A 15815-nucleotide genomic window follows, 5' to 3' on the forward strand; every position below is an offset into this window, starting at 1 on the left:
ATTTGCGCTTACCATACTCAGCCGGCTCCTGGGTTTTATGTTTAGCATATTGCTGGTACACGTAGGTACAGCCTAAAACTGACGTTAGAATTTGGAACTTTATTGAAATAGGTTAATTCATTAAAAATATATAAAAATTATGATTCAAATTGCAAATAAATTAATATTTTATGTGTCAAAGTATCCATAATCACTTGTTTTAATTTGATCTGGGGAATATACATACATTTATTTGTTTTAATTGATGTGTTATACATAATATACTTTTCAAATGAAATTATTAATTTGTTTATTTATTTTTAATACTTCTTATGTTTTGATAAACAGAGGCAAAACAATGCTTAATTAAAACCAATTTATTTTTTGTAAAAGGGAAAGTTTTTTTTAAAGTAAGTAATTTTTATTTCATAAAGGAATTTACTATCCACATATTCTATTACTGATGTTACCTACTTATGAAATGTAAATGTTTATTAATTTTAAATGAAAAGCTATACGATTTAAATTATATCTTTATTAATAATGTATCCATATTAATAAACATATAATTTGTCAATCAATCAACCAAATTTGTAAAATTTGCTTATTTTAATGAAAATCTAAGTAATAATTAAGATACAATTAGACGTGTCTTAAGCTTTTTTCAAAATCTTCTAAAACTCACAATCCAAACAAATAAAGATAACCAACAGTTATGTATCAGTTGATACATACATTGTCATTTATAAATTTGTATTGTCTAAATTAAATTGTTCAAATCGCTTCAGCGGAACTTTTATTTAGACCTATAGAGAATCTAAGGGGTTTTAATTAATAGGATAATACACAATTCAGTCTTTAATTTTATTTACAAAATGGCACATAACTTAAAACTACCGTACAATATATAACAAAAATGTAACAAAATAATACTTTGGTTCAGTCAGTTAACAAACATAATTATTAGGAAAATATTTCTTCATCTCCACATCTTTGGCATCCGTATAAAAATTGGATTCATCTATTCTATTGTAGAACTTCTCGTTGTCATAGGTATCTTCGAAGTATAAGGTGGAATTGATATCGTCCTGATTCTGAACGTAGTTTTGAGTCTCAGGTTTGTATAATTTTCTCAATGTTTTCGGTTTTGCATCTGTTGATGTCGAGACTTCCGGGGATTTAATCCTTTTACTTTTGTATCTTCTGTTCTGGAACCATATTTTCACCTGCGTTGGTGTTAAGTTCAGTTTCTTAGCTAATTGTTCACGTTCAGGCGCTGTTAAGTATCTTTGGGTTTTGAATCGAACTTCTAAATCGTGTACTTGGCTTTGTGAGAAGAGTATTCTGGGTTTCCGTTTTGTGCTTTTGTCTTTCGTTTTTTCTGGCTTTGTCGTGGTCGTTGGTATTTCTGTTAAAAAAATATTAGTTTAGTATATAATGCTTCAATTGCCATGGTTAAATCATTAATTATGTATTGTCCTAACACCTTAATATTTTTTTTTTAATTTAAAAGGCAAAAAATTCTAACGTTATTTAGTCAATCATAATTTATATTACTATTTTTTTCAATAAACTTTATAATTTAATAAAATCATTTTTTATAGATAGTGCGAGTATATAGGCACTTACTCATTGTTTTCCTGGCCATAGAAGTAAATTTATTATCGATTGGTAAATGAGGTTGTGGTACTGATACGTCTGCGAGGCCGGGTGGTTCAGACAAATCGACATCCAATTTAGGCATCTGTGGCATCTCCTGGTACTGTTCATGATGGTACAAATTCTGACAATACGAATTATAATTGTAATAACCCTCTTTGTTTTCATATTCTCCGTTCCAGTACTCGTTGTGCATTGGATACACTTGATTGAAGTACTCCGAACAATAACTGCTTTGATGGTACAGTCTCTCATAATCCTGGCTTCGTTCGGGCTTCCAAACGTCATTCCGTTCATAATAAGTCTGGTTAATGTTCAAAATGTCTTTGACTGAAAATGGTGTGGATAAAGAATACATTTGGGCATCTTTCTTCTCTTCAGGGTAGAAGAAATCGGGTTTGCACTCATAATGTTTGTCTGAGGTGGAAATTTCGTTGTGTTGTTCGTAATTCATTTTGACACTTTCATATCACTTGTGGTTTTAAGCACATGTAGAAGCAGACTGATGGTTGTCGAGATTTAAATCGAAGCCAATCCTTGACGCCTGCTGTGTTGTGGGCGGAGCTTGGGGCGGTTATCTATCTCTTTCCAACGCAACGCGAATGATATCTCTATCCCTGTCTTTAGAGATTTTCATTTTCAGTGAAGTTGTAAATAAATTGATGATATCATTTGCGTGTGAAGTTTATTTCTCATTTATTATTGATATGCCAGGATATTGTTCATAAGTAATTGTTTCCATTTATAATGCGTTTAATATTTATTATTAGAGTTTGCTAACGGTTTTGTTTTGTTGAAGAATTGTTTTGTTGTTATAGGTATCAAAAATGTGATTGAACTTTAATCATGGGAGCGCGAGTTAGAACGATCGCTTTATACCTTTAATATGTCCTTTGTTAGATACCTATTAAGGATATATCAATTTTATCTTCATATTACTTATACTTTCTTAACTTTAAAATGACAATTAATATAAAATCCAACATAAATACTATGAAGAATTAAAAACCTAAATGCCAGCGTGATAAGAATTGTACAATTTGCAGTGTGATGGTGGGGTAATTATCTATTAAGTTAAAGACAATAACAGTTTACATGTTAAGACATATCTATGTATTACTGTTTATGTCAGTAATTATTATTTATTACTTATTTCGCAGAGGCAATGAGAACTTGTTTGGAGAAACTGTTTGGTATCACAAAATGCAAAAGATCTCGTGGCCAGATGAACCAAGACAAGACTCATCGTTCTCCAAACTACACTGCCTACCTACTACTGCAGGTATACTGTGAAAGGGGCGCTGGACAGAAACCGGTGAAAGCATAAATATAGTTATATGTAGTATGTATGTAGATAGTATTATATGTAGCATGTAGATAGTCCGCTTCAGATGTTTTCTTGCAGAACACGGCACTCAGACATACCGATAGGAGAAAGATAGAGATATTATTATTAAAGAATATAATATAATTAAAAAAAATTAAGCCAAGGACGGCAATATTGTTTTTTCTAACATTTCTAGCATCTTTTTAGTGAACCTCTATGTAGGAATTTTTAATAATTTCGTATACAACATTCATAACGAAACATCGTGTATATAATTTAAGTATGAAACACATATTTTGTTTCTTCGAAGGTGGCAGGAACGCTCAATTTACTTTAAATTATGACGTGTCGACATATTATAAACAAGACGTCAACGGCCTCTTACAATTTATAATCAAATAAATAAATTCTTCTACACTAATATTAAGAGAAATTATTTGGTGTTCATTTCAATCATATTATGTAGATATTGTTCCTTATAACTATGATGTAAATATTTATTTATTATTTGAAGTATAAAGTTTTTATTTCGGAAAAGCGAACTATATTGTATGTCTATGCGGTAATATATTGAACTTAAAAGGTAGGCTAAGTAAAAATATCATATTAAGCCGAAATTAAGTTTTTAATAAAACCGTATTATTGTAATGCTTTATTTAATTGTAAATTTAGTAATAAATATACCCTAAAACCTAATTTTAAAAATAACAATATATATTTCAGCAGAAGTAGGGAAACATATTAATAGACGCTTCGGAATCTTAATATTATTAAGTAAATCTCTGTTTAGATACGGGAGTGCCTCGTTTTATATAGGATAACATCGAGGCAATATAGTTAAAGAATAATGCCTAGACAAGAACTCTTCCCTATCTTAGGATAAGAGAAAGAAAAATCTCACCGCCGTGTTGTTACTCTCGGCTTCGTTCTGACGTAAGTACTTACATCAAAAATGTATTGGATTTTGATATAGTCTTGTTTCTGAATCACCAGCCTTAACATTCGTTTCGACGCTTTGCGATAGGACTTTGGTATGACAATCTAAATTATTATCTAAATCTAGATTATCTATTAGTGAAACCTATTGTGGATACATGCAATGTGTTTATTTTATGTTTTATTTTTAACTTTTTACATATTGTTAAGACGTATCTGTTTTGTTTCCAAATAAATAAATAATAAATATATAAAACAAAGGTGTATTAGCTACACCACTTATAACTCAAGATCGCCTGGACCGATGTTACTTATCTCTTTTTTGGTGGATTCTTCTCCGCTCCGAATAAGTAATAAAATATCGGATAAATTATCGAATTACAATGAATTTGAAACGTTAATTACGTTACAAATGCAAACAGCAAGTGGTGTCATCTGTTGACAAAACTACGCATCATTTTATATAAGAAATTCAGTTTCTTAGGTGAATAAGGAGATGCATAACCAGGCTCTGATCTTGAACGAAGACATGTGTTACCTGATACCTCATCAATTTTTTTTCTATATCAGAAAGTGCTTAAATATGCAGTATCGCAATAGTGGCTCTTCAGAGAAGAGGCCTAATGTGTAAAACTGCCATTCTTCTTTCCCAATGGCAAGCAATAAAACCTTTCAGTATTTGCAAAAAAGTTCACACGATATTTTTAGACTGTTAGGTGGAACGAAGTGAGCCGGGTCAGCTAGTTTTTAATAATTTATTATATACGGAAGCCGTAGTTCGCGCTACGCCTGGCCTCTGTATATTTCTTAAAAATTGCCAAAAAACTGTACTTCCATTATCAAATATGATAATATAATGATCAGCACACGCGCTGACCATAAAATTGCGAACTTAAAATCTCGTTAATTCCAAAAACCCATAAAATTAAGGACAACTCTCGTATCACAAAAAGCAGCAATAAAATAGCTTCCGTTTGTCATATGACCTGTTCTTAGTTTTCTTTGTCTTAGCATGACCATTCAGGTCAGTTTTTTCGACACTTCTTATATTGATCCTTTCATTACAGTTTACGTTTGGAGATCGCAAAAATATTAATAAGAATCAATTCAATGAAACAAATATACTTATGACGTTACGTTAGAATCTGATCGTAGATATATTAAACAATTTGAGCCTATGTATTTAGGAGTAGTTAAATCTAAAGAAAATAAACCAATTTAAAAATTAGACTGTGTAAAATATGTTTCTTGCGTGACTTACTCAGTCAAGTGTATTTTTAACTTATAATTTTGGTAAAATACTTTATAAAGGTATTTAGCACGCCGTAAAATGTAATTCTTGTCAAAGTTTGAAGTGTTTTAGATTTGTATTAAAGAGGACATGTCAAAGTTGTAATAAAATAGGATTTTTATGGTCTCGTTAATTTTTTGGTTGCTTCAAGTGTTTTGTCGTTCATATTATGCTAAAAAAAGTTTGAATTAAATACCTGAGGGCTCGCCGGTTTCTCTGGTTCAACAGATTCCATTTTATTTACCCAATGACTTCTTAGTTTCCATTAGATTTTTTTAAATTTCAGTTATATTTTTAAACAATAGGAATTTTACTTCAAATATATCATTTTAAAATAAACTAGCGCCATCATTTGAACAATAGCTGTAGTTACTATATTTTATTAACGCATGTTGTGTTTAAGGCCACCTATTGACAAGTAGTAAAACATGTAGAAAATAAAATTGTATTTAAAAAAATATGTAATCAATTTGATTAAAATATATAAAAATTTCTTAGCAATATATAATTTTTAAATATATCAACCTCATGTATATAACACGAAGTATTAAGAATTAAATATTAATTCTTTTACGAGATAAAGTGACATCTAGCGGACTACAACGTAACTATCATGTACTATGAAATTTTAACTATGACCTGTATTTCATTGTGTAAAGAATTTGGTAGATGGCGCGTTTCTCAATATTAATAAGATGTCAAAATGTCTGTCCGTGGCTGCAGCGGTGTGATGACGCATTGTGAGGCCTCGGTCCAGTGTGACGCCTAGGTCACTTTGGGGGCCACTAAACCTCAACCCCTTGTAGCTGGAGAGATGGTGGGAGCTGTCGCCAGCCAAAGACTATGGCCTGAGTATTAGCAGCATTTGCGGTCAAGCGTCGCTCTGCCAGCCAAGCGGGAAGGGCGTCCAGCGATCTCTGCAGCTTGACGCTTGCGTAGCGAGCTTTGAATGACGTTGCGATGTAGGCTAGGTAGGATGTGTCGTTCGCAAACAGTGACACCGCACACCCCGCTACTACTGGAACGTCATTGGTATAGATTGAATTGCTCGGTGATAAGCAGCTGCCATTAGGGACACCGTGATCAGTCGGCAGTCTTGACGGAGACGTGGAACCGCCGGTCGAGTAGGAAGGAGCGAATGATTGCCACCACGCGCTGCGGGATGTCGGAGGCAAAGAGCCCGTGCACCAGTCCCGCGTGTCAGACCCGATCAAAAGCTTTCTCCATGTCGAGAAATACTGCAGTCGCCACATTCTTGTTAAGAGCGGCGGTGATGTCGTGCAGTACTTACGACAGCTGGAGGGTGGAGTGTTCGCTTCGAAATCCAAACTGTTCGGGCGTAGGAGTAAAGTGTCGAAGATGCTTTTGCCCTTCTTGAGCAACATCAAACCGACAACAGTTCATCATTGTTAGTCTATAGAATATAAACTGCCAGTGAAATCAAATACAAAGAATAATGTGTTTTATTGTTCCGAGTCTGTAATTCGTTACTAAAAATCACTCTGACGTACAATGTATAAATAAATTAATTAAAAATCCAGTTGACAAAAAATTTAAGTACAAATGTAATAAATTAAGAGATTAAATTTAATTAGATAGTGAATTTATGAACTTACATCATCTTTATTTGTTCAGTTCAATAGTATTTTTCTCTTTCTATTATATATATCCAAAACTATTATAATTAAATGTTCTGATAGGTATATTAACATTCAAGTTATCATCTCCAAACAGTATAATAAGTACCTATGGATGTAGTTGTTTTCAAGATTTGTACCTACATCACAAATTAGCTAAGTAGGTAGGTAATCTTAATTTTATCAGATCTGACCACCCATCGAGACAAACGATTAGAACAATCGAATTATATCATTCGATTATTTCACTCGAGTTAGTCAATTCGGCGATTCTCTTTGCGATAACCATGATGACTTGCGAAAAATAACGCGCGTGCGGCCGTAGCGCATGATTAGTCAATTTTGAGGTAATTAAAGACAATAAAAATTATTTAATAAAAACACAACATATAATGTAACCTACTATTGAGTTTAGTATCTTCTCTGTAAATAATATTTTGCATAAAGTCCAAACCTACTACATTGGTTACGATAATCTATGGTCGGCCACTGTCATTTCAAATGCCAAACTTATATACACAGCTCCGTCGCATGATCAGAAAAACGAGAGGAATAATAACGAAAATCCTCAGACTCCCCGTCCAATATCCGTTAGTGCGCGGCATGGTGTCATATGCTGTCATATGGCCAACCTGCAGCATCACTCAGGAATACCTCGCAAATGGTACACCAATACAAAACGCGGATTGGAACCGAGCCGCGCGCTTCGGCTTTTTCGGTACATTTTTCATGGCACCCGTCTTCTATGGCTGGCTGAAATTCTCCAGTAGGTTCTTTAAACGGAAATCGTTGTACACAGCGATTAAAAGAGCATTAATAGAGCAAGTGTCATACTCGCCGCTTGCTATGGCGTATTTCTTTTTCGGGATGAGTTTGCTAGAAAAGAAGCCGATTAAAGCTTGCATGAATGAGGTTAGGGAGAAGTTTTGGCCCACTTATAAGATCGGTGTTGTTTTCTGGCCCACGGCGCAGACTTTAAACTTTTATTTTATATCAGAGAAGAATCGTATCGTGTTCGTAAGCGCGGCCAGCTTTGTGTGGACGATATACTTGGCTCACATGAAGGCAAAGAAGCAAAATCTGGAGATAAGTACAGATGAGATATCATGATTATTAAAACTTAATCAAATATATATTGTTTCAATATGGTTATTAATTCCTTTCAGATTGAACTTAAATCGGAAATACAGGTATATTTTGATAAATTTGTTGATTCCACCATTAGAAATAATTGAATTTTCAAATTTCTAGAAGCTCGATGAATATTTCCAATTAACTGCTATACTGTATAATTACCAGTAGGTAACCAAATTCGTCTGCACAGTGGCATGAAACATGGTAAATGGTTTTAAAATTTATATTTAATTAATTATTTAATTTACGAGAAGCATATATAAGGCAACCGGGGATAGTGAAGCTGGGTTGGCAAGGCATTCTTGTGGACCTTGACCTGCACCAATTGCAGGAGGTATTAGAGAAGGAATAAGTTAAAATTACCCGTAACCGAAGAGCATGCATGGTGAATTTCCTGTCTTGGAGAATTTTTGTGTATTACCAAAGTAGTATCAAGTAGTACCAAAAATAAAATTCAATTTAAAATAGGTTACGTAGGTATGTCAAACACGTCGTTATATTTAGTATATATTTTTTATGATGTAATATAAAAATATACCAAATCTATCGTACGTTTCGTGTATAACCTCATATAATATATATACCTATAACCTTACACACCCTGAATAGTTTTACTAGTTAACTATATCTAATTTACTCAAAATAGGTACGTCGTTACGCATGAGCGCTTTATAAACTCGGGTAGGAGAACTAAATGATATAAAAGAATGTTAAAGGGTCTATAATCGTTGGAATTCTTGAAGAAATTCAAAGAATTAATAACAAAAATGAATTCTTATGGCGTAGGTTTTATTGGTATATTAATCATGCATTGTCAACGCGGGAATAATATGTTTCGAGCTTTTTTTATGATTTATGAATGAAAAGGGTTTTAGAAGGCTTCTGGGTGGTTTTTTAGTTGTTTATATTATCTACAAAAACTTTAGACAGATTTTTTATTTTTATCAATTTGTTATTAAGTTTTAATTATTGTAACTAAATATTTTTAATGGCAGCTTTTGGGAATCACTCACATTAGATGTCGCAAATATTATTCACTATAAAGAAGTAATAATTATTTCAGGGCTTATACATCATTATTTAGAATGTTTCTTTCGCGCTTTCAAAGATATATTTCCGGTTTTGGTATTTTTCGATTACCTACTTGTTTCTCGAGAACGTACTATTTGAAATGGCCATCTTAAACGGCTAAGCGTGATCTTTATAGTCCAAGAAAACAAATGCTAATGAAGGAGGAAAGGTGTGTTTGCTTTGGCAAGGCGAAATTATCTGAAAACTTTTAATCATGTAACAATAAATGACGCAAGTTGTAAACTGGAAAATGGACGTATTTCTTATATATAGAGGGCTATAAATGAAAATAATAAGTCATGAAAACAGCGTACCTACCTATTCTTAAAAGACCAACAACGCCTTTTGTGTAGGTATCTGTCCGTGTTATTACTTAAAATCGGGGACGACTGTTTTCCCTATTATTCTGTAAAATACATATTTTTAGTATAGAACTCACTTGACCTTCGAGTTCAATTTTCAAATTCGAGAATTTCATTATTATATTCATAAATTTTGTTTTTATAGACCCCATTATCTGTGGTAACGCTTCTAAAACCTCCACTAACATTTAGTATTATAAAGATATCAACATTGTCTTTAAATTACGCTTGTGAAAAACAAACCGATTAATTAGTCCGATAATATGTCGGCCGCTACCGTCCGAATTTATACGTTTGCCCCACAAAAGCGCCGAAACGGGTCTCTTTTAATGATCTTGCGTCGCACCAGCATAAAAAACTTGCTAAAAAATGCGTAAACTTGACCCTTAGTTGGTATATCTATGGAGCTGTTAATATAGTACAGTATAGTCACAATACTACTTAAAATAAATAGATAAAATAGAGGCGTTACAAACGCGTAAGAAACTATTAACTTTAAAGTATTCTAATCGTTTTATTTGACATCTATAAGGTATGGTCAGAAATTTCTTGGTCAGACTCAAAAATTATTTTTAATATTGGTGATAAATCAGTGAATCACACAATACTTGATTAGTAGTGGGTACATAACAATATCTGTTTTTCCACCATCTGAAGCCACGACTGACAAAGGTCCATGTATACTAGTATTGGATGCATTAATAATTACTTAACATTCCAATTAGTCTGAAATTTACCAAGCTTTTCTAACAGCCTAAATAAAGTTATTATTAAATCAACGCATTTTGTTAACAACTCAATAGAATTACCCAATACAACTATTTTACGCCACTCTACCAAAACTTATTTTGTTAAAAGATAACCAAATCACAAGACATAAAGTTAAGTTTTTGTCACAAAAAACTTTGGGGACCTATCCTCACCTGCTGTGTGACATTATTTATTGTTGAGCATGTGGACAACAAAAGGAAAGCCGAATTTCTTTCGATCCTATAGTAATTGATTTAATTCTGACATTTTATAATTAGTGTAAAAAATCAGTGGCATTTTTTTGCGTTTCCCAGAATTTTGGATATAGATGTAGGTTGTGTGAGAAGATGATTTTTTATTACAGCCTATTTAAAGTCTATAAAAATAATTTTGAATTGACTATTTGCGATTATAAGAAAATTTATTGGTCTTTTGAAATGCGGTCTTCTCACTGTGTAATGCATGTCACAAAGAAAACCAACTTTGAATGGCCACAGTAAAAATGAATCTCAAAAGATCTTACTAATCGCAAAACTCGAAGATGGCTGGACTAATTCCAGTATTCTTTTTATGATCCCTTGAACTTTGAGAAAGCTTTTATGAAGAAAATTAAGAAATTTAGTTTTATATAACAGTAATTAACTAAATTTTGTTTTTTTTTCCCAGACATTATATGCTATGCTACCCCATAGACTAAGGGGTAAGGGGTAAACAAAATGTTGTATAATTTAGAATCTATATGTTGATATGAAGGAAAGAAACATATATTTATTCACACATCGTTGCAAAGAAACACAAATAACACAATACATAAAAATTACAAGGGATGCAACGGGCGGCCTTATCGCTAACAAGCGGTGTCTTCCAGGCAACCCTAACCCTAACGCATAATATTGCGAAACAGGGGCAGCTAGGGGTTAGTCAGTCAATCTGCATGTGTCTGGTGACATATAACAGTTATCAAAACGTTTAGATAATTCAAATAAAGAACCCCAGTGCTATAAATTTTGTTTTGTACTAGCGAACTGTGGAATTGACCCCCGGTTTCTTACCTGGGAGATACGACCTTCAATTGTTAAAAATAAGATTTTCTCCCACAAAGCCTGACAACGCACCCTACAATGGGTGTCCATGGGCTGCGATGACTGCCCTTTTTGGGCTTCCCGTAAGCTTGTTTGCTCCACTATAATATAAATAAGCTAAGACAGTTCTTAGCGGCATGTAAGCTCAGCGGCTATTAAAAAGCGCGAACAGCATTAGTTGAGCTTAAAATAGCGTTTGACAAAAAGCTCAAGTGGCGCCTCGCTTTGACACTAAAAGCTACTGAAATAGATAGCTTCCTCTTAATAGCTAAAGTGTTACTTCCTTTTGTCTATTATCACCTCATTATTTATAACATACCCGTGACTTCATTTAAAAGTTAAGATATTTAAAATCGTTTGAAAATCTAAAACATAACACACAATAAATATTTTGCTTTCATGAAGGAGATTCGAAATGTTACGAATAACTCAAAAACTACTTTTTTGATTTGAATTTTTTAACTACGATCTATCCCTGAGTTCTAAGCTTATAATTATACAACTTCTTAAAATAATTACAAAATATTAAAAAAAATAAGCCCCCGTTTGAATCCGGGACATTACTAGTTTTTAAATTAATTACTACTTCTGACTGTCATCAAGCTAATTAGGGCGACTCATTGCGTCTAATTACTGCAAAAGAAACAATTCTGTGAGAAACATAGACACGTCATCTCGCACTTCATTAGCAGTCTTTTAAACCAAAATTCAGCATTTCTAAAATAAAATTGACTTGTGTGGAATTAGACTGCGTTTACTTCAATTCAATGGCACAACACATGCTGTAATATAAAACTTTATTATAATTTAAGTTACTATTTTTAAAAACTTTACTAATAATAATAATACAGTGGTGCTATAAACCTTTATATATATAGATATATGCCTATGCCTCAGATTACATCCGTTTCATTGATCTTAATTTCATAGTGAAGTTGGTGGTCAGTTTTATGTCTGACGTGTCGTGGATTATTGGATTTGAGACATCAGAGATCTTTTACCGTAAAAGCTTGGGTTAGATATATGAAATTGATTTAAAAACACCAAAATAATATTTATTTATTCACACTGTTTAATTGTACTGTTACGAAACACGTATTCTAAATATAAAAACGTGTTCTAAATATAAAAATAATAGAATATACAACTTTAACATAGTTACCGATTTCCATGCCACCTAGAACTAACTTTACTATGTCGTTGTTAGGTGTTGCTGAGCCCGCACATCGTAAAAATTCATTCTCATCATTTATCTCCATCGCGCCAAAAGAAGTATAACTTCATGTCAATTATGTAATCAAAACCCTACTTCCGTACATGGCATATCTCGAACCAAACAATTATACGTTTCGTTTAGCCAACAATGTGATGAATTATTAGGTGATTATCAGTTTTTACATAACTTCTTTGGTTATCATTTCGATCATAGTCTTTATGGTTAAATTTCTGCCTTCTGTTTTCACGATCTCTACTAAGAGATCTACCTTTTTTTACCATATCTGCTTCACTATTATCATCATTTAAATATTGAACTCCTCTTCCTTTACCTAAGTATCTCATTTTAGACACTGACTGTGAAAAGTCTACATGAATTCGTCGGTCATCAATCAAGACATTGTCCATTTTAAAATAAGCATCTTCACATGATTTTTTATTATCAAATTCAATAAATGCATATTGTAAAGAGTTCCCAGTCTTTTTATCACGAATTACTTCACAGCTAACAATTTTTCCAAATCTACTAAATATAATTTCTAAGTCATCATCTGTAGTGACAGGGTTGAGCTTACAAACAAACAGAACATTTTCGGGAGGGGCAATATTGGCATCTGGTAAGTCTCCTACTATTTCAAGAATTGTGGCTCGTGCTTTAGCTTCCTTCTCCTCAATCATCTCTTGTATCTCTGCTGCAGTTTTACCCTCAGTTTCATCAATATCTTCATCAGGAGCGATACGTCCACCTTTCAACCGCTCTGGGTTTGGTGATGGTGATCTAGATGGAGCTCTGAAGCCAGGAGGGTCAACAAATGGATCTTCCAAGATAACTGTATGAGTTATACGCACATCACGGTAAGGTCTATGTGTCTCATCACATATAACTTCATTCAACTTAGTTAAAATTTCATGTCCTTCAGTCACTTCACCAATCACACAATGTGTGCCATCTAATGAGTTCAAGTCAGGGGCCAAAGTAAAAAAGAATTGAGAACCTACCATCATATCATCAGTGCCCACCATAGATAGTAAGCCAACTTCAGAATGACGAATTTTAGGCATTTTTTCTCCAGAGAAAAATCTTTTTTCTGGACCCTCTAGGACACCCCAAATGGATTGTCCGCCGGATCCTTCACCCGTCGGATCACCTGTCTGGGCTATAAACCCACTTCTTATGGAATGGAATAGATTGTAGTTGTAATATTTCATCTTGCATAATTTTAGGAAGTTCCGACATGTTTGGGGTCTAAGTTCTACGTAAAGATCTACAGTAATGTCACCAAGACTTGTTTCTATTACGACTGCCATTACTGCACGTTATAAGTACACACATTCATTTATATTGTACAATAATGTGGCCTGAATTATTGCTATAATTGTAAATGGACAAATCACAAAATAAAACGAAAACTGTTGTAACCTAAAAATATCAGTCAATTTAGGTTTTTCGATTGTTTATGGTCAATTTTGTTATTTGGGTTCCTTGCGAAAATATTTAGAACCAATAGCCGGAGGTCACAGGTTCTATTCTAGGATAAATAATTTAGGTTGAAGGTTAATTTACCTGAAGGTATCTAAAGCAAAATGATACATCTGTTTATCGTGTTAGTCTGAAAATTTTATTTTTTGGCGCCAAACCGTCTTCTAGATGAGGTTTTTCCTTTTTACGACCTCCAAACTTAAATACTTTAAAAAATATACCCTCTTAATAGCCAGCAACGCTAACTAAAATTGGTGTTATGGCGGTTACGTAGGTTCATTTGCACTTCGATCATATAATAAATTCGTCATATAGGCTTCGAATTTTACGCAACAATTTCTTGTAGTACATGAAATGAACATTTATTTTCTTGGACTATAAAGATCACGCTTAGCCATTTGAGATGGCCATTTCAAAAAGTAATTCCATATCCCGTATTTATAATTTTAACGACGTTAAGGCGAATATTAAACATAATATCTGTCCTACAAAGCTTATGTCATAAAAGTATGATGTATACCTACATAAGTATATATAAACTTACGTAACCGAACCGTTAAGAAGTGATTAGTAGCGACTATATATTTTTTTAAATTCTTGAATCTGTATTGTGCCTCTAACTTCTATAGTAGCCCGTGACTCAATTGTGAACGCAGTAAAACCAAGAAAAAGTAGTTTGTGTCAATAAAGACGTTAAATTGCATTAATGTATGGATCTGTGTCTAGTTGCAGCTAATTAGCTTAATTAGCCAAATATTAAATTGTTTTATGTTTCAATTTCATTTCTGCCAAATAATGACTGTATCGTACGAATGGCCTAAGCATTAGCCAGCCAGTTTAGTTTTTTTTTCTTTATTAAGTAAATAGGCTTAAATTAACATATATTTAGTACATCCCTTTTAAGTTCGAGAACCTGTGTAAGGGATGAATAAGAAACGGCTAGACTGTTAATTGAACGCCTAGTTGGCGGCGACATCTATAATCTTATGAGTGATAAATAACTTTGGCATTGCTTCGCCTTAAATAAAGTTATGAAGATTACAAAGGCGGGGCTCATCGAATGACCAATAAGTCAATTAGAAAACCTATATCAGTCAGTAAATACAGATGACTTCCTAATTATATACAGTCCTCTTGACAGAGTTTATTATAGTGGTCCTGGCATAGCTAGCTGCAAATCTGATGATATGGCATTTATCTTCGATTAATCAATTTGTTTTTTTAATACAAAATGTATATAAATCTCTTATCCGAGTCGTAGGTTCGATCACCGGCTCTACACCAATGGAGTTCCTTTCTATGTGCGTATTTAATGTTCGCTCGAATGGTGAACGAAAACATCGTGAAGAAATTGGCTTGCCTTAAACCCAAAAAGTCGACGCTGTACAGGCTGATCACCTACTTGTCTATTAGATTGACAAAATAAAATAGAAATCTGGGGCCCAGACCGCAAAAAGGTTGTAGCGCCACTGAGAGACTGATAGGTGATAAGTAATGTTACTTTTTAATTCAAATTCAAAATCATGATCGTACACTTATGAACGTCAATAAAATTAATATTAGATTCTTAGTGCTTCTAATTTTCAATTTACTGCCAGTTCTCAAATCAAGGGCGTAGAACGGAAGAGAAGAACTGGTAATTAACTTTCCGCCACTGTTAGGTATTAATCGCCAATCGTTTTTGTTTTACAAAATGTTGGTAAGAATCTGCAAATATTACACCATGTTCCACATAACATATTTAAATGATTAATAATAAAATAAAATAAACATTTGTCCTCTACCAGCAGTGGGCATGGTGATGATGAATCTTTAACTGGCTTATAGATTTAAAAGCCAAGCGAAGTTGCAAACGTCAGGACGTTTGTATAGTGTTAGATTGTAAACTGATA

General features: G+C 33.2%; 3 protein-coding genes across 3 annotated transcripts; 1 reads left to right on the plus strand and 2 right to left on the minus strand.

The window, feature by feature from the left end:
• Positions 1-841: 841 nt before the first annotated feature.
• LOC110997265 (homeobox protein Nkx-2.5-like) lies at positions 842-2126 on the minus strand. The gene is made up of 2 exons (XM_022265334.2): positions 1609-2126; positions 842-1387 (listed from the first exon to the last, which is right to left on the minus strand). Exons 1-2 carry the CDS (start codon positions 2090-2092, stop codon positions 927-929), a joined length of 945 nt encoding a protein of 314 aa, XP_022121026.2. The 5' UTR covers positions 2093-2126; the 3' UTR covers positions 842-926.
• Positions 2127-7344: 5218 nt separating this feature from the next.
• On the plus strand, positions 7345-7939 carry LOC110997270 (mpv17-like protein 2). Its single transcript, XM_022265338.2, has one exon. It carries the CDS (start codon positions 7361-7363, stop codon positions 7937-7939), a length of 579 nt encoding a protein of 192 aa, XP_022121030.2. The 5' UTR covers positions 7345-7360.
• A 4642-nt stretch (positions 7940-12581) lies between these two features.
• Positions 12582-13872, minus strand: LOC123690061 (peptidyl-prolyl cis-trans isomerase-like 4). The gene has a single exon (XM_045632677.1). It carries the CDS (start codon positions 13749-13751, stop codon positions 12582-12584), a length of 1170 nt encoding a protein of 389 aa, XP_045488633.1. The 5' UTR covers positions 13752-13872.
• Positions 13873-15815: the final 1943 nt, after the last annotated feature.

This window comes from Pieris rapae, chromosome 2 (genome assembly GCF_905147795.1).
Source record: "Pieris rapae chromosome 2, ilPieRapa1.1, whole genome shotgun sequence".
Taxonomy (NCBI): domain Eukaryota; kingdom Metazoa; phylum Arthropoda; class Insecta; order Lepidoptera; family Pieridae; genus Pieris; species Pieris rapae.

Coding starts and splice junctions, on each gene's coding strand:
- LOC110997265 (XM_022265334.2), bottom strand. CDS start 2,092: ATGAATTACGAACAACACAACGAAATTTCCACCTCAGACAAACATTAT. Junction 1,388..1,608: donor TATGGCCAGGAAAACAATGA/GTAAGTGCCTAT, acceptor TTTTTTTAACAG/AAATACCAACGACCACGACA.
- LOC123690061 (XM_045632677.1), bottom strand. CDS start 13,751: ATGGCAGTCGTAATAGAAACAAGTCTTGGTGACATTACTGTAGATCTT.
- LOC110997270 (XM_022265338.2), top strand. CDS start 7,361: ATGATCAGAAAAACGAGAGGAATAATAACGAAAATCCTCAGACTCCCC.